Here is a 21,621-nt window from a genome sequence, read left to right on the forward strand (position 1 = left end):
GTGAGTTGAGAGCGTGTGCACACTTCTGGGGAGCCGCCTCCTTTATTTGCATGTCTGGAGTGAACATCTATCATCATCATCAAGGCGCTGCAAAACAGCAAGGCAGGCAGGCGCCGCCGACGCTCTCGGGAGAGAGACGGAACACACTTTCAAACCTTCAACGCAGCGTTAGAAAACGTTTCCTAAATGCCTTCACCTCGGGGCAAAGGCATACACTCACAGACGTAAGCAAAGATGCAAAGAAAAAAAAAAAAGGTTCTATTACATTTTAGTTTAGCTGTATTTTCCCGTAATTGACTTCATCACACACACAAACCGCATCACAAAGACAAGAATAAGAGCACCTGAGGAAAAACACCTGTCAACACTATTTTAAAAAATGCCTTATTCTCCCTTCCTTTGCCTTCATTTCCATCATATTTTTTTGTAACACTGATGGCCAGAATGGCTCGATCCATTCCAGGGAGCCAGAGGGGATCACTGGGCAGTACCAAACCAGAGAGGGGCTCGCTGAAATGGTACAACCTGATAGATAGAGGAGCAAGAGACAGTGTGTGTGAGTGGAATAGTAAAAAGAGCCCCCGAGACGAGGGATGGGGGGGGGGGCATGTAGGGAGGGAAGCAAGAGCGAAGGAGGGAGGAGTATGGTGGAGTGGAGGCACAGAGCCAGAAAATTGCATTGCGTGCTCGGTGATTAGTTTACCTCCTGGGTCTCATTCTGTCTCACTCCCCTCCTCTCACTCTCCTCTCACTCCCCAGGTTTCTTCTTCACCTCTCGAAGCTTTTTTCCCTGTGTTTTGTGTCTCGACACTGTTGCCTCCTTCTTTTGTTCCCTCTGTCACTAAATCACACTGTCACTTCTCCTCTCATTCACTTTCTTGGCGGTTATCTCCACTGCCTCTCCTGTCTGTTTCTACACCCCACACCACACACACACACACTTTCTTCCTGCTGACTTGGCTCTCGCCTCCATTCTTGAGTTATCTGCACGGGTTGAGATATGCACAATGCTAACTAACCTGCAAGTAAGACCATCAAAGCTTTGGAATAAAAATATATATTTTTTAGGCTATGCGATGTTTAAAACTCACATGCACAGAGGAGATTTACATAGAGAACTTTCAATCAGTCAGTCAGTCAGGGAAGCATTTAAACCCCATAAGCCAGCCCTGCTAATTATAGTCTTAAGAGTAATAAACATGAGCTTCAAGTGTCGTGCACACAGAACAACAGAAGTGCTGACACTGGTTGGAAGCCAGCCTCCACATGCTGCTCTTTGAAAAGCAAGTGGGTCAAGCCTTTTCTTCTTAATCCTGACATAATCTGCCCCTTCCTTCATTTGAAGAGCAGCAACAAAAAAACAGTAAAAGGGGGGGGAGGAGGAGGAGGGCAGGAGGGGAGACAGAGAGAGTGATAGACAGACAACAGGAAAAGTAGAGAGAAAAGAGGATTTCTCTTCAGGCTGTCAGGATATTTCTCTTCAAAAAAAAAAAAAGAAAAAGGACAAATATTTTCAAGGTAGCAGAAGGCCACAGGAGAACAAATTGCTGTCTTTGTAATAACCACCTGTCCTAATATTTAAGCTCATTCTGTCATTTTTTTTTCTCAGGGATTCATACAGTGGCATGTGTGTGTGTGTGTGTGTGTGTGTGTGTGTGTGTGTGTGTGTGTGTGTGTGTGTGTGTGCATTGGGTACAACATTCTATAAAGAGCTGTGAAACCAGCTGTGATGTGCCGCATGTGTGAGAAGGTAATTTAGAAATATCACTGCACCTGACACTTTAACCTTTAAAAAAAATCCCAGAAAATCATAAAAATATAGGAAGCTGTGTCCTCAAAAAACTCCAATCAAAAGGAATAAAAATCAAGCGTGGAGACTATCAAAGCATGCAGAGGATCATAAACGAGGATTTAAAGTTTAAAAAAGTTAAAACTTAGATAGTTACTTGGAAAAATGTTACAAGTAAGAGATTAACAAAAATCAATGAGGATATGCTACTTATATGGTCTATAGATATTTATGTGTTTATATTCAATTAAATATATTTGGGTTCGGGGTTTCGTCAGACAAATTAAGAGACTTGAAGATTTCAAGCTTCTGTGAGGAACTTTATGTTTGTGTTGATTTTGGCGCCCCCTGTGGACATAGTGGTACATCTTTGCTGATCATGTCCTTTACATGTCTTCCTGTTTCCTTCTAAGACTCAAATCCACCACTCATCGTGAAACCTTGATGTAGAATCTGAAATAAAGGCTTTTTTTGCCAGCATGCTAAAAAATCATCTTGCCTGACACCTAGCCTGTGGCAGAGGTTAAAGGCATTAAAAATGTGCTTTTTGTAGGTCGTACAGAGGCATCAGTGTTCATTTCTGTATGTTTATGACCAGTTAAAAAAACTTTACACAGGAGCTTTAAGGAAACTGTGATAGCCATTTTAGCATTAATTTTTTTATGATATATTATACACAGAAATGAATTAATCAGTATAAGGTTCAGTAGCATATTCATACACAACAACAATAATTTTTGTTTTAGTGCTAAAGTTGAAGGAAAAACAGCAGCTCAGGCTTCTAAGCAACAGCAGTGTCAACATGACTGAGTAAGACAAGCAAAAAAAAAACATGCACTGCTTTTTGAGAGAATTCAAGAAAGAAAACGTTTTTCTGTGTAAAGAAACTTTTGAACGTAAGACTGTGCTTGAGATATAAATCGAGTTTGATTGTCAAACCTCTCAGTTTCAGAGTTCAGTCTAAGGTGACTGCAGGTTTCATGTATACTTTCAGTCTCTGTTTGATAATGTGGTTTTAATTTGAATTATCTAATCAAATGAATCACTTAATTAAGCCTGCACTTCATTGGATCATCCATCTGGACTTTGGATAAGGCAGCCCTGTTGCTGTTGAGCTGCTAAAGCCCAGCTGAACTGATAAAAGGCAGGGCGTCTCTTTAGCACTGATAAAGAATCTGCACCTCCTCATCTGCTGGAGTCCATTATTGGAGATTGACCTCAAATTATTTAAATCAGCCTCAATCTCTGGCTGTTGTCCATCTAGTGGCAAATAGGCCTTGATCATGTCGCTTTTTTTTTTCTTTCGCTCTTTATCTTACATCCTTCACCTTATCCATTCAACCCTCTCTTATCTTCTCCTTCTTCCTCATCAGCAATCATCTTATATTATCTCTTCTTCCCATTTCCCTTTCCCCCTCTTCTCTTTGCTTTCCACCCATCTTAGTGGTGGCATAATGTCACATGATCACAGTGCAATGAGTTTGGGTACCTGAGGACCGTTGCTAATGGTGACAAATGACTGGCTGTGCAGAGAGGAAAAGAGTACAGCAGAGGAGAGAGGAGCTATAGTTTACATGCTGGGGGGGGGGGGGGTCACTGTTTGTGCTCTGTGCAAAGATAAAGAAAGATAGAAAAGCTTGTGGACAACAATGAAATATTAAATGATATCAGTTTGATTTATCTTTAACATGTTCAGATTTCCACTTCAGTATAACGTAAAATAATCCAGCCATTCTAATAGTGGTAGGTTAAGTTGTGGGAAATCAGAAATGTCAATGGTTGAGAAGGCTAAGAAGAAAGTCAACAAAATGTTTACATTAGCTTTAGTCACATATGGATATTAAATTACATTAAATGGCACATATGAAAAACGTAATTGAACCTAATGTGATGAACATTATAGTCAACCGTGTTTTTATTTGGAATGTTTGCTTCCGTTTAACCGTGAAAACCAAAACTCCCATGATCCCACAGTTCTTCAAAAAGTCAAATTTGTCTTTTGTTGTTGTTATTGTCTTTTGAAATGAGTAAATGTGAATAAATAAAACATACTATGCATTTCACATCTGAATTACACATTTAAAGAGGTAACAAAAGAGCTGGGCCATTGGCTTGGTCTTAAAGGTGGGAGGTGACTCTGCAGATCAAAAGGAGTTTGCTTATTCATTTCACCACTGGGGGACAATAGAGGATTAGAAAACGAGTGCCCAAAGGCTGTAGAAGTCATTGGCTGTTCCAAGAAACCTGTTGCTTTGTTGCCACAGTAAAGAGACCAGGTATCCTACAGAAACTCCTGCTGTTGACAAGAACAAGTCCAACACATAGCCCCATGTGAAACCACACTATGTTTGCTGGGACCCTTTACAAGTTTCAGCTGCTGGTAGGTGGTTTAAAAAGGCTTTCTAGTTACAAGCTTTTACACTATGCTAAGCTCACTGTTACCTTACTGTGGCTTCATACATTATCAAAATAATATGGATCATCACATAACTTTGGTCAAAAAAGAACATTTTCAAACTTCATACAAACATGTTAGCTGCATGGCTAAATGACAAAGAAGACGCTCGAATCTTAATAATATTTTTGCTCTGTTGCTTATTGAATAAAACTTTACCTTGCAAGCTCTTTTCAATTGAACTACAACAGTAAGCTGACAAGGCTGCTGAATGCAAATGGGCTAATGTTAGCTAAGGTATGACGCTTTTGACCTATAATAAAACATATGTAACCACTAAAATTCGCACTAGCCATAGTGACAGTCTAAAACGTGTTCCATCATAAATCACCTCATCTAACAGCCCACATGGAGTGATTTATACAAATGAAGTGTTATAATTACAGAGATAATATTTAGTCAAGACGTCAGAGGTGGTTAACCAGTAAGCACTCCAAGAACTGACAGGGTGGAGCGTCGGTGACACAGCATCACTCGTCTCGGCTTGCTGCTCCCCTTTGCTTTCAGCTTGAATCATGTCAACCCGGTTTCCATTCAACATCCAGCAGCTCTCGGTGTAGGAAATTGCCCAAAGGTACTGGTCACAGAGCGGTGTGTGTTTGTCTATAAGTGTATCTGACTCGCCCGTGGGACTCAGATCTCAGATCAGCTTGACTTTCATCCAGGGCTCTTCTCATCCGAAAGGAGGACAAAGAGATACCTGATGTAGGATCAGTGTACACTGTTAAAGGGGAAGTCAATTGAGCTACAAAGAGTTTCTAGAAAGTGTTGAAATCCTTATCCTTGACATACATAAAATGTAACATAAAAACCATGCATCTCTATTTCAGATTTTATCTTCCATGAAATCTAACATGATGATTTAAAGAGGGATTTGCTATAACAGTTTTCTCTGAGACCTTAAATAGCTTAATAATGAATAACTCAGCTATGAGTAATGCTAGTCTCCCTCCTGTGCTGTGTTTACTTCTTGGGTGAAAACATGGCAGACTTGTGAGTCGGCACTCTTATGTGTCCTTGAGCAGGAGACTGAATCCTTGACAGTTCTTTATGCTTGTCTGGTGCTTTCTAACTCACTGTCTGTGTGAAAAGATGACTTTAATCCTTTGAAAATCAAGGTATCAGGGGGTCTCCTGAGGTATGACGTGCCGTAAAAAAACAACGCGGAAGTAGCGGCCAAAGCAACAGAGTCTGCCACACGACGCTATAATGACAATATTTGCCTTTATGTCAATGCTACGTGTAGGCCAACGGAATGACAACATCCACAAAAGGAGTGGAGAACAACATACTGACGAACAGAAAACATAATGCAGCCGTTTAATTACGTGCAGGGAGATCGTAGTGGTCGCGTGCAGTAACTCTATGCACCGTGCAGCAGTCACAGTATACAAACGTCACTCCCCCTCCACTCGCTCGAGGTGAATTCTGCAGAGAATATCCTGCGGCGTTCTCACATCAGCCCATTCTGACTGGCCGCGGAGAACATGCTAGGGGTCTAGCAGGAGAAAGGATCAGGTTTCCTACGCAATAGAGACTATGGGATTCAAGATCATTAAACAAGAATTCAACATTACAACTCTAACTACAGGGCTAAAGGCCTTAAAAATTAATCAAACCACAGCTTCCAGATCAATTGGTGGGCCGCAACTAGGGCTGGGAATCTTAGGGTGTCTCACGATTCACTGTCGATTCTTAGGGTCACGATTCGATTCAGAATCAATTTTTCTATCCAAAACGATTCATGATTCATGATTCATGATTCATGATTCATGATTCATGATTCATGATTCAGTGAAGCAGTACAGGTAGCGAGGAGACAGCAATGGCATCAATAAGCAGTACCTGCTGTAACTATACCACAACTCCCACATTCACCCACCCCTTCTTTCCACATGAAATAATTAGCACAGGGGGAAAAAAAGGACACAAATGAACACATAGAAATTAAATTGTCTCAGCAGCGAGTTTGGCTGTTACAAAAAGTGAGAAAGACACAGAGAAGTAAAGATAAAGAGGAGGAGAATCAGATGCAATCTGCCTGATAAAGGAGGTTTAAACCTCATTGAGAGTCAGTGGCGGCCCCTCAGAGTGACTCAGGGGGTGACTCACTGCAGCTGGCATTGCCCACACCTTACACACACACACACACACACACACACAAACATACACATGCAAACACACGCACACACACACTCACACACACGCACACACACACACACATACACACACACCCCCCTTTTCAAAACCCCTCAGGCCTTGCGTATGCTATGTGTCCCCCGTGCTTAGCGTCTTGTTAGAATCCACCTGTTAGCAGAAGATGCATAAGCTCTGCTGTAATAGTTATGATCTTCTTATGAATCAGCTTATGACGAGATGAATGCAGTCTGAATCCCTGGGCCCTCCCACGGACATGACTTAGAAGACAGATGCTGTTAAACTTGGCTCTGTGTGTGTGTGTGTGTGTGTGTGTGTGTGTGTGTGTGTGTGTATGGGTGTGTGCTCTTTCTAACCACCCACTCAAGGGATTAGTGTAGGGGTGGTCTGATGACTCACTGGTCAATGACTTTGGAGGAGAAAGCAAAACAACATAGACAAGGAGTCCACATGGTGTATGTGTACAAGGTGTTCGCCAGTATTTGAAGTACATGCACAAAATACACACCCAGCAAAGGAGTGCTCGTGATGGAGAAGTACATGCCATCTGTCAAATAAAAAACAAAAAAAAATGTTTAACCAATACCAAAAAGTAAATGTGTTGGCTACTTTTGCTATTCTTAAAAGATAAGGTACCTCTTGACAAACAGGGAAACATTTAGCTAAAAACGTGGAAAGTAGTGGCAGCTTTGCACTTCACAGGACATCCTAACTTTGCAAGAGAGCGTTGGACACAGAATGACTATTTAACCTTAAACTGTTTTAACCCTTTTTAACCACCCCGAACTGAAGTTTTGAAAAGGATGATAAACTCTGTTCGTTTTTCATCGCCCATTAATAAGCGAATAGTTAACTGATGTGAAAAAGTAGATGTTCACTGTCTATCTGTGTTGCCTGAATAAAATCTTTCCCCCGGGTCGTATTTTTCCGCGAAAGCTCCAGGAAGTGACATTTTATGCACGTTCTCAACGTCCTCCTCACTCACTCCTCCGCCTTCCACACACTTCTATCCGCCCTAGGAGCTCTCAAAGGCGGACAAACTCATCACACACTCCTGCTCTCAGCCAGTGTCTGCAGAGACTGTTGTTTGTAGGATGGAGAATGAATACAGACACACAGACTCCTTCACAGACTTTCACATGTGTATGACCACTTACCTCCTCTGTAAACATTATGTCGGTAAATATCCAGTGTTTCGCGGACGATGATGATGCTCGTTTGTGTACGTACGAGCACGTATGACAAGCACGCGAGGGAGAGCGAGCAACAGGTTACTGGTGCACTTCACCTAACGGCCATGCGGTATCACTACAAACGCAGTATTTTTGAAAGTTACATATAGCCTCTTTAAGGAATGCTAACTTAGACAAGCTAAGTTAGCGTATGGCCCTTCACAGGAGAGCAAGCATTAAAGCATGTGTACATAAAGTGTATCCATTACTTCAGGAAAATAATTGTTGCAAGTTCTATCTATATTGTCAAAATAATCAAAACTGTTCACTATAGAGCAGTACACGTGATCACATTATATCAGATCACACATCGCTTGTGTTTCTTTCATTTGACCTGTCACCTGTGTCTCATTGCTTCTCATGGTCAGATCTAAAAAAGTTTAAAATTGTATGTGTGTGTGTGTGTGTGTGTTTGTGGTGCTAATGGCTGCCCATGTCTCGACGGTAGGGGCAGACGTCTGAGCTTGGAACACGACCCGGACACAGCATCGAGCTGTTAGACCGTGCATACGCTGCCTAACGAGCCGTGAGCAATTGCTATGATCTTACTACAAATAATTCATGAGGAGTCCTAGAGAGGAGCTATTGAGCTAAAAGGGAAGGAGAGTAAGGGGGGTGAGAAAGGAAGGAAGCATCAAGGAGTGGACCACAGGCTAAGTGGAGTGAGAGCAGGGGATGAAGGGGAGGAAGTCAGAGAGAGAGAGAGAGAGAGAGAGAGAAAGAGAGAGAGATCCATCTGACAAATGTGTCTGAAACAGAGAGGAAATCCCCCATTACCTACAGCACTGACAAGTACGCCTGTGCACTCATGTGTGTGTCTGCGTGTGTTTATTTTTAGAGAGCCATTTGTGTTACTACGTCTGAAAAAGGCACAGTGGGAGAGTTAACAGTGTGCATCATAATCCCGGGTTGTATGTGAGACACGTGTGCCTGTGCTGGAGATGTGATGGAGTAAGATCTGATTTTTCTGACAGCCGGGAAACCCAAAGTGTTTAACTGCAAAGTGTTTTTTTTTTTTTTTCTGAACTGGAGGATATGAGCTAACAAAGTGTTTTATCTGAGAGGAAAGGGATTGATGTGAGTGTGAACAGTGAGAACTTTTATTATCCATTGTATTAATAAAGAGCTGAAGTGCCAGTTTTCAATGAATGGCAGACAGTAATATGGATGGAGCACTAAATACAGAGGTAAAGAAGGTCGATGTTTTTGTTGGTTCCATCCATTCGGTGTTGACTGAAATATCTCAACCACTATTGACAGATTTCCATTATATTTATACAACATTTGTATACGTTTTATTTTAATCCCACCATAAGTTAAACATTTTTAGAAACAATTTATATTTTTTTGAAAAATATAAAATATTTTCAGGAAGTTTCCTGGAAATAACACTTAATTGGTACCAACATATAGGGGGATATGAATGAGCAATAAAAAAAGCTCTAAATAATCTAAGTAATGTCTTTTTCATATTAACAACTAAAGTAGAATATCTACACCCCTGAAACATCTCACTTTCAATATGAATGTCCCTGAGGTGCAATGGTGGTACCAAGCCTTCACACCTCTTTCATTACCACAAGCCCTTTCATTAGAAGTAGTGACCAGTGTTGGGAGTGACACTCCACTATTTATGGTAACTGGTCGTGTATTTAGTTACTTTTTTTAAATTGAATAGCACATTTACAATTTCAGACATTTAAAAGCACTCATTACTTTACATGAAATAGCCAACAATTTCATAAAATGAAGGTTTATTGACATTATTGACATGAGTCACTTGTGAGTTTTTTTATACTGTAAATGGATGCTACACTGTAGCCACGTTTGTCGTCAGCTGGGCTGCTGTTTACTTCCTCATTCCAAGACTGCACACCAGTCTGTCATACTGCAAAATAACCACCTACTGGCAGTCATACATACTATTGTTGAACATAGTATGCAGTATGCAGTACATACTCTTATTTTTCAGTACATATTGCATTCTACTTCCGATAGTAGTATGTGGTAGGTGGTTACTGTCACAAATAACTAGTTTATTTTTAAAATGCAGTAAATCAGTTAGTAACTCAGTTGCTTTTTGATAATAGTAACCAGTGACTGTAACTGGTTACACATTTCCAGCAACTTGAACATCACTGGTACTGACAGAGGCGTAACAGGGGCAAGACAAGATCACTAAAAGACGGTGGAGCCAGCAGGAAAGAACAGCGCTGTGTGTGTGCATGTCAGAGAGTGTGTTTATATGAAGCCTCTAGTGTTTCTTTACATGTCATGCTTCTGCAATGCAGGAAGCTCGGACACAGACTGGGCCAAATTGCAAAAATGGATATCTGAAAAGGGGGGAAAAAAATAAACCACAAATGTACTAAATCTTCCTTTGCATGTATAGCTTTGTCTTGCTTGCATGTCAACAAATTTCCCTTTTTGTATTTTTTGCATTTCATAAACACATACATACATAAAAACTGCAGGATGTCAGTTTTGTCATTGTGAGCATGCTTCTATCAACATTTTCTTAAATCACTGCTCTGCTGGCGTATAGCCTCAAAGAGCTGCTAGCAAGGCTACAGAGTCTTGTTTTTTCAAAGTGAGCACGAAGGCGATGAAGATTACTGTTTCTGATGGAGGCTCTACAGACCAGTGAGACGGATCAGTGGAACACAGACTAATGGAAATTGGGGGATGGAGACAAAGGGCCTGTGTAGGTCTCGGTGGCATGTCATTAGTGAGGGAGACGGGTTGACTTGTTCCCTCTGACATTTACCAGTCCGACTGAAAATGTCACGGAATGCCAGCCTTTACTGCTGGATATAATGCTAACTCTTACAGCCTAGAGCTATTGATCCCAAAAAAAAAACTTTTGTACATTTTGCCCCTCTGCTTGTTTCGCCTGTCCACTGTCCCGAGAAAGACCACCATCCCTGTGCTCCAAAATTAACCTCACAGCCGGACCTTTTTCTCTTTTTGATTACTACAGAGCATTAGCAGCCTCAGCTCAGTGTTTATGGGAGGCCATAACTGGGCTATAGACAGAGTTAAAGGCAAAACTTTATGTACTTTATTTTAACCCAATAGCACTGAGTATGTTGACAAAATGTTTACTCCATGACTTATGACTGCAAAATGTTTGTTACATAGTATCATTGCATATATCATATCGTTGTAAGATCTTTCATAATGTTTCGTAGAGCTACGCGTTGTTCCATAGCTGCAACAATGTATTTTATTCCAGCGCTATTGTCTCCACACAAATATCACATCTTCTATTGTTGTGTGGATGATTTTTATTCCATTGTATTTTTCTTTGTTGTTTTCCCACCTTTTGGGAAACTGGCTGTCTCTTCAGGTTGGCTAATTGACTGACTAAGTGACAGACTGCAGCATGTAGAGGTTTGCCAGCTCTGTCAGAAAAATAAAAGCCAAGCAGAAAAAGCTTTGTAGTTGGCAAAAATGAGAGCACTCAATTTTCTTTTTTTTCTCGTTTTATTTGTTGAGAATGAGATGTCTTGCTTCTGTAACATTGTTCAGTGTATTGGTGTTAATGATCCCCCATCAGACCATGCTAATGTCCGTAGCCATGACATGACCAAGTGTTTGAAACACAATTGTTTGTCTGAATAGCTTGAAATAATTCTTTATAACACAAGTATGATAACCTTGAATCAATTTCCTCAAGATCACAGGATATTTTTCATCAATGTAAAGTCTAAAAGTTGTCTCTTGAACTTGTTACTTTATGATCCAAGGAAGAGAAAAAAACAATGACTTTGTGAGCACAAGTCATTGTGCTACACCCTTAAACATGCACTGAACATATTTCATGTTCCCCCTAATCACATTTAACTGAAGGTCGGGTTTGTTTTAAAGAGATGGGGTTTTTTTTAAAGTCTGGAGACTTGATGGAATTTGAATGCTTCAATCTTTGCCAAACAATAACCCAAAGCAATCAGAACCTATACGCTGCTTTCTTTAGAGTGCACTGTTGTCGAGCTCATTTCAAAATAAACAGTAATCTCTTCCCCAACAGCTTATGCAGAAGCTAATTATATTGAAAGCCACTCATAAGCATTTTTGGGGATTTGTTTGTTATGCTGTTGTGAATTTGTGTCTCACTTTGAGTAGACTGAATTTAGATCGATGGACTCTCAATTTGTTGGGGGAGTGCTACTGTCTAGTCTATTTCTGTCCTTGCTACACTATTGTCCTTGCTTGACTGCCTTCACATCAAGTGCTGGATTTATTTGGCCACTCTGGCAGCTCAGTGCAGATAGGCCCTGCAGCCACCACGCAATATGCAATGGGATAAAGTTGCTGTTTAGATAACTATAACCAAATAAAACTGTCATGCTGGCTTCAGAGATTGTTTCCTTAAAAGCAGAATGAGCTAACATATTCAAGACATATTTTAGAGATTCAAGCAAACAAGACGGCTGTTTCCCTTTTTTGTTGCCTTTGTTTTCTTTTGTTGGATGTTTTGGAACAAAGCTTCAATCTTTAAATGTTTTCTTCTTTATTGCTTACTCATCCTCCCCTGCAAACATTAATTGGCGACTCCAGCTGCTGCACTCCAATTCTAAGATCCATACCCAAGGAAGATTAAGATCTTAATTAGCTATATCACAGAACTGAGCATGTAACATTTTTGCTCAGCAGTGAACAAAGACCTCTGGTGTCTTGTTCTTTCAAGAAAAAAGCAGGGGTTCGGCCTTGATTGAAACGGGAGCTTGATTGAATTAGCCGCCACTTCTCAGCTACATTACCTCAAATCTCTCTGGCTACACAATAATCTTGTCACCATTATAAAGCCCTGTCAGTTATTGAAAAACCAGTCCAGTGTCTATACCATTAAAATGCAGTAAGATTAAACCGGTTGGCTTCCTTACTGTAGGCCTCCAATAATGACCAAAAGAGGCAACTGCAAAATACCAGTCTTTACATTCATAAACCATAAAGTGATCCTGCAAATAAATACGAAATCTGTAGTTGAGGTTTAAGTGTTGGAAGCATTCTGGTTTCTGATTGGAGCCCAAATAGTATTGTCCATCAGCTTTTCAGCAGGCTTTAATGCAAAGCAGGAAAACATTCCATGCAAAGAGCAAAACCAGAATCCAGCTGCTATCTCACCGTGATTACATTTTAAATGAATCACTGAAAACGGACATCTGCATGTATGAGCCACTTTACAATCCGGTCATAGGTGTTGTTTCTCAACTACAACTAAGTTCTTGCCTCTGAAGTTATAGGGAGCATGTAAACAATAACTAGCGCACCAAAAAGGAAATCTTGCCCTACAGACCCCCACCTCCCTCCACACACACAAAAGAAAGAAAAATTGACCATCCTACACATATATTGTCAGACAATTGACAATGGGTCCTGAGACTGCTGCTTAAGGCAAGGCAGTGGTACTCCGTAAAGATGCTCAGATATGCAAGTCATAACTTATTCCCAGGGAAGTAATGGTTTTGATGAGGAGACTCTCTCTCTGTAGTTCTCCAGTTTTGCTATTTTCCTTTTTAACAGTACAGCCTCTAAAAGCACAAAGTGTTTGGGTTGACAAATGTCAACTTAATTCATGAGTACAAGTCCCTTGAAATTATTTAGAATCCCAACTCCTAATGAATGCAGATTTTAATATTTTACTGCAGGGTACATAGTGTAGCTTAGTATGCCCTCTAGTGTTGCTTGAGCTCCACGCGCAGGTATACTGAACAGTGAATGTTTGCATTACTGGGTTGTCTAACAGTCTGTCTTTTTCCTCTCTGCAGGTACATCCGCACCATGTACCTCGGTATACAAAGTCACCGGCAGAAGGAGAACCAGCGGCGCTTTTACTGGGCCATGATGTACGAGTATGCCGATGTCAACATGCTGCGACTGCTGGAGACCTTCTTAGAAAGTGCCCCTCAGCTGGTGCTGCAGCTCTGCATCATGATCCAGAGCAACAAGGCTGAGTGGCTGCAGTGTAAGGGACTCTTTAAGGCTTTTGACTTGCAACTTGAGAGTGTGATTTTGTTCCTGTGTTGTCTTTTTTTTTTTGGCATACTGTTTTTATCAATGGGCTTTCTTCCATTTTGTGTGAAGTTCCCATATCACTTCATTTACATTTTGCAGGATCCCCACCTCTGTATCCAATTTCTACCACTCCACACTCTTGTATTTGAAACCCTTTTTTACTCTTGCAGTTTCCTCATCTATTAAAGCTCCCAACGGATTGAGGTAATTGAATACTAACAAGTGATCCCCTTCCCTGTCTGGGTGTCTAAGGAAATGCCATCAATACATTTGCTGAGAGGCACCATGCTGCTGCTCTGCAGATAACTCTGTATCATTTTTCATGTAGCAGGTTGCTGCTCTGACATATCTGCTGTCTCCACTATAATACCAGTCTTAAGGAAACTGAATTGTTTCAGTAAATGGAGACTGTGTTGACTGAAAGACCTATGATGATCTCGAAAAGAATATGCCTTTCAGAGATGTGATGGATTGCTTGGCTGGAATGAATGTACTGTAGCAAGTAGAGTTGCAGCAAAGCCAAGATAATATGTTTCTTTTCAGTTATGAAATGGATTTCTCTTTTAATTTCCGATGTTTTCTGCAGTTTCTTTTACTCTTGCCATTCATTGTCTTCCCTGCTTTACTTTTCTCTCTCTGTCTATAATTCCAGGTTTTTCTGCCATGACCTCCCTACTGTCCCTGGCCTGGGTGCTAGCCTCTTACCACAAACTACTGCGTGATTCAAGGGACGATAAGAAGAGCATGAGTTACCGAGGTGCCCTGGTGCACCTGTTCTGGCGCCTTTTTACCATTTCGTCCCGGGTGCTCTCCCTTGCCCTGTTTGCCTCTGTTTTCCACATCTACTTTGGCATTTTTGTGGTGCTCCACTGGTGTGCCATGGCTTTCTGGGTCATCCATGGCGGCACCGACTTCTGCATGTCCAAATGGGAAGAGGTACTGTTCAACATGGTGGTTGGTGTGGTATACGTCTTCTGCTGGTTCAATGTGCGTGAGGGCCGGACGCGGTACAGAATGGTAGCCTATTACACGTTGGTACTGTTAGAGAACGCCATCCTCAGCTTCCTTTGGTATGCGTACCGAGACCCAGCCACCACTGACGCCTATGCCTCTTTAGCCCTCTGCGGTGTCTTCCTGTGCTTTGCTTCAGGTGTGGCCTGTATGGTTCTCTATTACGGGGTGCTGCACCCAATGGGCCCCCGGCTGAGGGTGCTGGCCAGCTCCTGCTGCGCTGAGTTGCTGTGGGGTCTTCCATTACCCCCTGAAGCCGAGCCTATGGCTCCCACACCTGGCCCTCGAGGCTCTCAGGCCACTCCCACACGGGGTCTGGCAGGAGAACACGCAGAGTCAGATGAAACAGCCACGGACACCTGCCTTCCAGTTTTCCAGGTGAGGTCCACGGAACCTGTGGATGCAGCTGGAAGGCCCATCCGTCCTGAGGGTCCTCTCATCAAGATAGACATGCCCAGAAAACGATACCCAGCCTGGGATGCACACTTTGTGGATCGGCGCTTGCGCAGGACCATTAACGTGCTACAGTATATTAGCCCGAATGCGGCGGGCATCAGGTATAGGGACGGTCCGCTTCTTTATGAGCTCCTGCAGTACGAATCCTCCTTCTGAAGGCATCTTCTGTAACCTCCTCTTAGACACAGCAATGCACTTGCGTTACCTTTCTTTCATTCTGCTTCCTCTATCCTCAAGATTTAATCTCTCTCTTCATTTGACACACTCCTCTTCTCTCCTACGATCATTCAGTTTCTCTGACGGAGAAGTGTTTTTTGTCTACTGAAAAATCTGTCCAGACACTCCAAATACATAGTCATGATTTATTTTTTGAAAAAACATACAGCACAGAGAGGAAATCATGAACCTACAGTATCTTATGTGATATATTCAGAAGTCTCATATAAATCCCTCTGCATCGACAGAGGATGGTTCTGTATGAGTATGTAGATAACATATGAATGTTTCATTATGAAATGTGTTTAATACATTATACTGTATTGGTGACTCAACCTGTGAATACTTGTGAAGGGCATATTGTATGTCCCTGTGACAGGGGACTGGTGCAAAGCCTGATGGGAATGATGGAGGAGGTCTTTGCACATCCCGAACATTTACTGCCATTCTTATGTATATTATTGAAATGAATGATGATGTTTACCAAGAACCTAGCCCACGAATGGAGACAAAGCACTGAAATTTCTATCACAATACTATACCAGAGGGACACAATCATACATTTGTCCAAGAGAAGCAATTTTAAATGGATTTTCCCTTTAAGAGCTTACGTGGCTCAACTGTATCCAACTGTAATGTACTATTTTTGGTCAAAATCCTTAATCGTAATCGCATCATGTATGGAAGAAAAAAGAAGCACACTGACCTTCAATCAGTTCCACCCATATATTAAATTTGTACAGTGTAGAGAGCCCTCCAGTGGAGGCAAGCTATAACAGCATGCCTTGCTTGGTCATTTATGCCCAATGGTATGACAGCACAAAATATCAATATATAGGTTAATAAACACAATAATGGATGAAAGATAGAATGTAGTAAAAAATGAGCACAACTTTTCTAAATTGGTTGTTAGAAAGTCATAGTTAAAAAACATTCCAAAGACTTAGTCAAAAGATTGTATAGGCATCTTGTAAAAAGTTGAATGAAGGATGTCAGCAGAAGAAATGTGTTCCATAACACACCTTTTCTTGAAGTGCAAAGACAGTCTTCAGGGAATCCTCCACCATTCCCTTCTGAATCCCAGAAATAAGAAGAGATAATCCTTTATCAAACCTCCTTAGATTCTTTTCTTGTCAGAAAATGTTTTGGTTTGAATAATATATGCTTATTGGGTGCAAAGACTTGTACTAAGCTCTCAAAAAAACTCAAATGATCTCAAATCTAAGAAGAAATTTCTATTCTATGATACTTAAGTGAATATTTGTGTCTCTATTTATAGTCCTTGACATAATGATATTTTGTCAGAACACACATTATTTTTACATAACAAAAAATGTTGTGCTGTGCAGTGTTAAAAGGTAAAACTCCTCAAAATCAGTGTGCCCTCAAAGAGGTTATACTCTTATAAGGGTGTACAACTGTTCTGATACCTGCTAGTGTAAATGAGAAAAAGCCAAATCACATCTTGGAGTATGGTGTCCCTCATTTATCTCCCCCTTTTGAACTAGTAGAACAAGACCCTGCAAAATGTGTGCCATCTATAGGCCTGCTGTGTTGTACTGATACATCTACCTGCTGAACCTGCAGAAGATCTCAACAACAGTACATCCACCGTCTACACACATGACAGAAAAAAACAACATGCCTTCTAAGTCAAAGGAGCTTGATGAAATCTTCCAGAGGGCTACTGAAAAGTACAATAGAAAAATGAATGCATTTCATACTCCACCTTTACCTATTTACTCAATAACTCATCTGAATATATAATGTGTGTTTTTTACATTGCAGTGTTTGGCATGATGTTAGTTTAAGGCATTAGTACAAATGGTCCAACAGGGGATGCCCAAGAACACTGCATCAAACAGAGATTCCTTTCTCCTGGCTCACTGGCTCTCTGCTTAGCTGTGGCTACATGTGCCTGCTAACATCGTACTGTAAAATAGCAGGAACTGTGAAAGTCCAGGTTAAAGGTAAGAGGGGGGTTTTGCCAGGGTTGGAAATGAACATGTTGACAGAATGTGGAAAAGGGCATGAAATAAGAAAATTATAAAACTGAGTTTGATACCTAGATTTCCGTATTTGCCAATAGTAGCATCTGAATATAATATGAATAACTTGGTGAAAAACCACTAATAGTCAACATTTTTCAGGCTTTGACTAACATTAAAGTCTCTGCTCGCACCACACTGGTGTTAAGCATTAATGTTACTTGATCTGAAAGTGGTTGTTTTTTTTACCTAATTGGTCATGTTTGGACAGATGCATTGTCTGTCATACTTGCAAATTGAATGTACCGGATTTTAAGCAGTACTGGGGGCTATCTTATACCCCCGGTATACCCATACCTAATACTGGAATGGGTATACCGATAATGCTATCAACACCAATACTAGAAGAACATTATAAGGTATTAGAGGATCCAAGAATGCTTACAGGGTGATGAGTTCACTATCTTGTCCGTGTTTCTCTTCAGCCCTTTCCCATGGTTCTGTTCTTTTGCCGATTGTTCGGCTCCTTCCTTGGTTGCTGCTCCACCCTCTACCCCATCTCTGCGGTGCTGGGCCTTGGTGCACTCCCAAATAAATACTCTCTGGTAACTGAACAACGAGGTTGAGGCTGAACAACTGGAGATCCTGACATGAGAACATGCAATGAGGTACACTGCCATAACCAAGAGCTTCAATATCCAGGGTCTGCCACCCTTCAGCTTAAGAGCGATGTTCAGCCCTGAGTGATTGAGAACTGTTGGGTCAGCTAGGGTGGAGAAACCATCCAACACACCATTTATAGATACACATGAGTATGCAAACAACCAACTTGTTACAACTTGTTAACTGTTTACCATAGTAGTCAGAGTAGTTCCTCTCTGTTGTAGTGAATGAACAGCCATGTTAATAGTTAGTTGATAAATAAATAACAATTATTGTTAAACTTTTTAAGAAAACCTAAGCAAAACAGCCAATACAGGGGTTCCTCAGGACCAACAACCAAGACCACTGAACCAGCTGACTCAGGGGTGTCTCAATGCAGTTCTCATCCCCAGGCATGTCCTCAAGGGTCTCCATTTTTTCCTTAACATACTGCATTCTGGACCACTCCTCGGCTGGGACCACTAAATTATTGTTTGCATGTTTCGTTTTTTGTGGGAATGATACTCTATCATTCTTATAACTGGGGGGGAGCAGTTTTTTGTGGTAGTTGGCTGCCTGGCATATCCTGCATCCTTTCTAACCTCTGCTGAACCTTTCCAGACACGGACACTTGTCCAAATCAGGTGCAAATACACTGTGATTCATTCTTTTTTTTCTGTGTGCGTCTGAGACATGTGTTATTCTACAACATTATAAACAAGACTATGTACAACTGGGGTGTATTTCATCTAGTGGTGCTTAATGTCGTGAAACGCAGAGTATTTATGCTTGCTTGACTGTGTCGTTAGAGTAGTAGTAATGGCAGTAAATAAAAGTAATTTGTTTTAGAGTCTTTATGTCTAATTATGGATTTTTTTGAAACAGCAGTATATTTTAAGTATTTATATAGTTCAATTATCATTTTACCACATTCTATTTCTAGTAAAATGATTGACTACAAGATTGTTGTTTTATCCTTAAATTATACAAGGATTCAAAGCGAACAACACAAAAGCGCAGAAGGAAACTGTTTCCACAATTTATAACCAAGTCCCTTAAAAAATCCCTTACAAAGAATTATTTCTGCTACGTTACCTGCCAACCTTCACAACTAAAAGGCTACAGCACACAGCAAGAGCGTTTGAACAGAAGGCTTGTTCTTCTCAGTACTTGTTGTGCCTTGTTACTTTGGATGCTTCAATCCAGCCATGGCAGCCAGGTCCGCAAACAACGTCAATGTCTTTATTTACCTGTTTCACGTGCCAGCACATTCACCAAGACTGTGACAACACGGAACCACATTTCCTGTCTGTCTACCCAAAAAAGATCAAGCCAAGATCTCTATTCTGTCAGCTTACACCTCAGTTATCAACAACATGATGAATCTTATAATTCTTCCAAGTTTTCATCTACAGGACCGTACCATGTCCTAGATAAAGTGACTAAGAGCATGAAACCTACATACTGGTTCTGCTAAAAAAGACAAAGTAGAAAGTAAGGCAATACTGAACATTTTCTTCACTTGAACGTTGGTTACCTCATCTAATTTACATTGGAGTAAGTGCAATCACAGCAGCCCCAAATGATTCAGCAAGTTAGAAACAGTAGTTTGGTCTTAACTCAAACATGTTAGTTTTGGACTATACCTAATTGATAGTCTTAACAGATGCCAGCCACGATACAGAACAATTTACTCAATGATTGTTTTGTACTTTTGTCTATGCCTTTACAGTACATTGTCCTTTGTCTTGCAATGATGAATGATTTGTTGTGCCAAGACGTAACATTTTTGTGTTGTTAGTCTCGTGTGAACAACACATCCTCTAGCCAAACAATAATGCCTGCAGTTGTAATAAGACATGGAAGGTGTCAATGATGATAAAATGTGCAAAAAAAACAAAAAAACAACCAACCTTCTATTGCATTTTCTTTCAATGGAATGATTGGATTGATTGGATAACCTCATTTCCTGGTTTTACCACCATTTCCCAGCATGCCTTCAGAACTCATTGTGAAGTGACCCTTGACATTTAGCATGTTAGTGCTCTCAACTGCACAACTAACCCTCTAATTTCTGCAACAATGTGTAGCAGCAGGTTTTGTAGATTCTGACTTGGTTTAGGTCTGTACCTTGGAGTCATGTCCATCTGTTTGACTACTGCAGCAGTGTGTTCAAATGATAAAAGGTGCATTTTTCCTTTTGCTTTGATGTTAGTTATAAACCTGGTGCTCAATAAATACATTTAACAGGTGCTACCACTGTGGACTGCAGAGTCCACTTGTTGGCTTTGTGAGAGCAAAGAACTTTCAATCGACTGAGAGAAACTGGCAGTCTTAAAATGTTCAAGAGCTTGCACCTTAAATCCGCACAGTTTACAGCAGAACTCAACTTTCAATGGTGCCATTTTAATTTCCAATACACACACCAGAAAACAAAACTCTACTGCTTGTATAATGTTTATCATACTGGTTTCAGGATGAAGTATGTTTTCTTTTCACTTTCATTTACACTGCACTAGGATTTGCTTTATTTATTTTCTCTGAGAGAATGAAGCTGAAGGATGAACAAATGCATATTTCGGGGCATAGGAGCACAAATGTACTTCTACTGGAAAATGAGAAAAAAAAGTATATATATAGAACGTGATTGCTGTGTTGTAATTCCCGTCATCTATATGTCTTAAATCTGTGTGTATCTATATTTTGTTGTTATTGTAGAATTGGCTGTAATATTTTGTTTAAAAATGAAACTGTTATTCCAATGACGCAACTATGGTTGTCATATTAATTGCTGCTGATTTCTTTTAAATTGTTATCAAAGTTGTTGGGAAATATTGCTTTGTTTATATTCAAACAATTTATAGATTGTGTTAGCTTGTTGGTGTATTTACACAGATCTATCAGGATACTCCCTAAAAGTATATGAGTTATCCGGGGTATTCCAAAAGTTGGCACAATGTCGGTTAGCAAATCTGCTACAGTCTGTAGCATCTTTATGAAAGTGTACTCATACAATCTGTGTCTGAGAACATATTAGGAATGATTTCGTTTGTTATTGTTCACTATAAAATGTAACTAAATTGTTCCATGGGATCCCTTTTCTTTAAAAAAAAAAAAAGAAGCAAAACTGATGTCCTATTTTGGGGAACAATATGAATATTATTAATAACATATGGTGCTAAAGTTCTTTTTGTATGTTTTGGTTTTTAGAAGAAAAGAGAAATATTATGCTGAAAATGTAATGTTAAGCCTTACTGTAGATTCATATATCAGACTGTTCATCCCAGAAGAGAAAAATAAATATAGTATTTGAAAGTGCAATTTAGTAGTACTTGTAATTACATGCTTGTTTCACATTTCAACAGATTAAAGCAGCAGCAATATTTACAATATACAAATGCATGCCTCACCAAAGTTTGACTGATTGTGGAAAAAGATTTGAAATGTATGTTATTAGTATATCTTAAAATTCAGATTGTTAGGTGCATGCTAAATCCTGTCAGTGTTTTCTACTCTGATTGGATCAATGCAGGGTGCAGGTTCAACGTATATAGAGTAATGTGGAGAATAACTGTGTATGTAAAACAGATAATGATTAGGTCAAAGTTTTAGACATCAACTGAAGTACAATAAAGTGAGATGGAGGACAATATAAGA

At 40.3% G+C, this 21,621-nt stretch overlaps 1 protein-coding gene across 1 annotated transcript in view; it reads left to right on the top strand.

The window, feature by feature from the left end:
* The window catches only part of xkr6b (XK, Kell blood group complex subunit-related family, member 6b), a 58,360-nt gene extending 37,075 nt beyond the window's left edge, over positions 1-21,285 (top strand). The window contains exons 2-3 of the mRNA XM_061052180.1: positions 13,405-13,601; positions 14,304-21,285. Coding sequence (XP_060908163.1) covers positions 13,405-13,601; positions 14,304-15,274 — 1,168 coding nt within the window. The 3' untranslated portion in view covers positions 15,275-21,285. The remainder of the gene's footprint in view (positions 1-13,404; positions 13,602-14,303) is intronic.
* The last annotated feature ends 336 nt before the right edge of the window (positions 21,286-21,621 follow it).

This window comes from Labrus mixtus, chromosome 12 (genome assembly GCF_963584025.1).
Source record: "Labrus mixtus chromosome 12, fLabMix1.1, whole genome shotgun sequence".
NCBI lineage: Eukaryota > Metazoa > Chordata > Actinopteri > Labriformes > Labridae > Labrus > Labrus mixtus.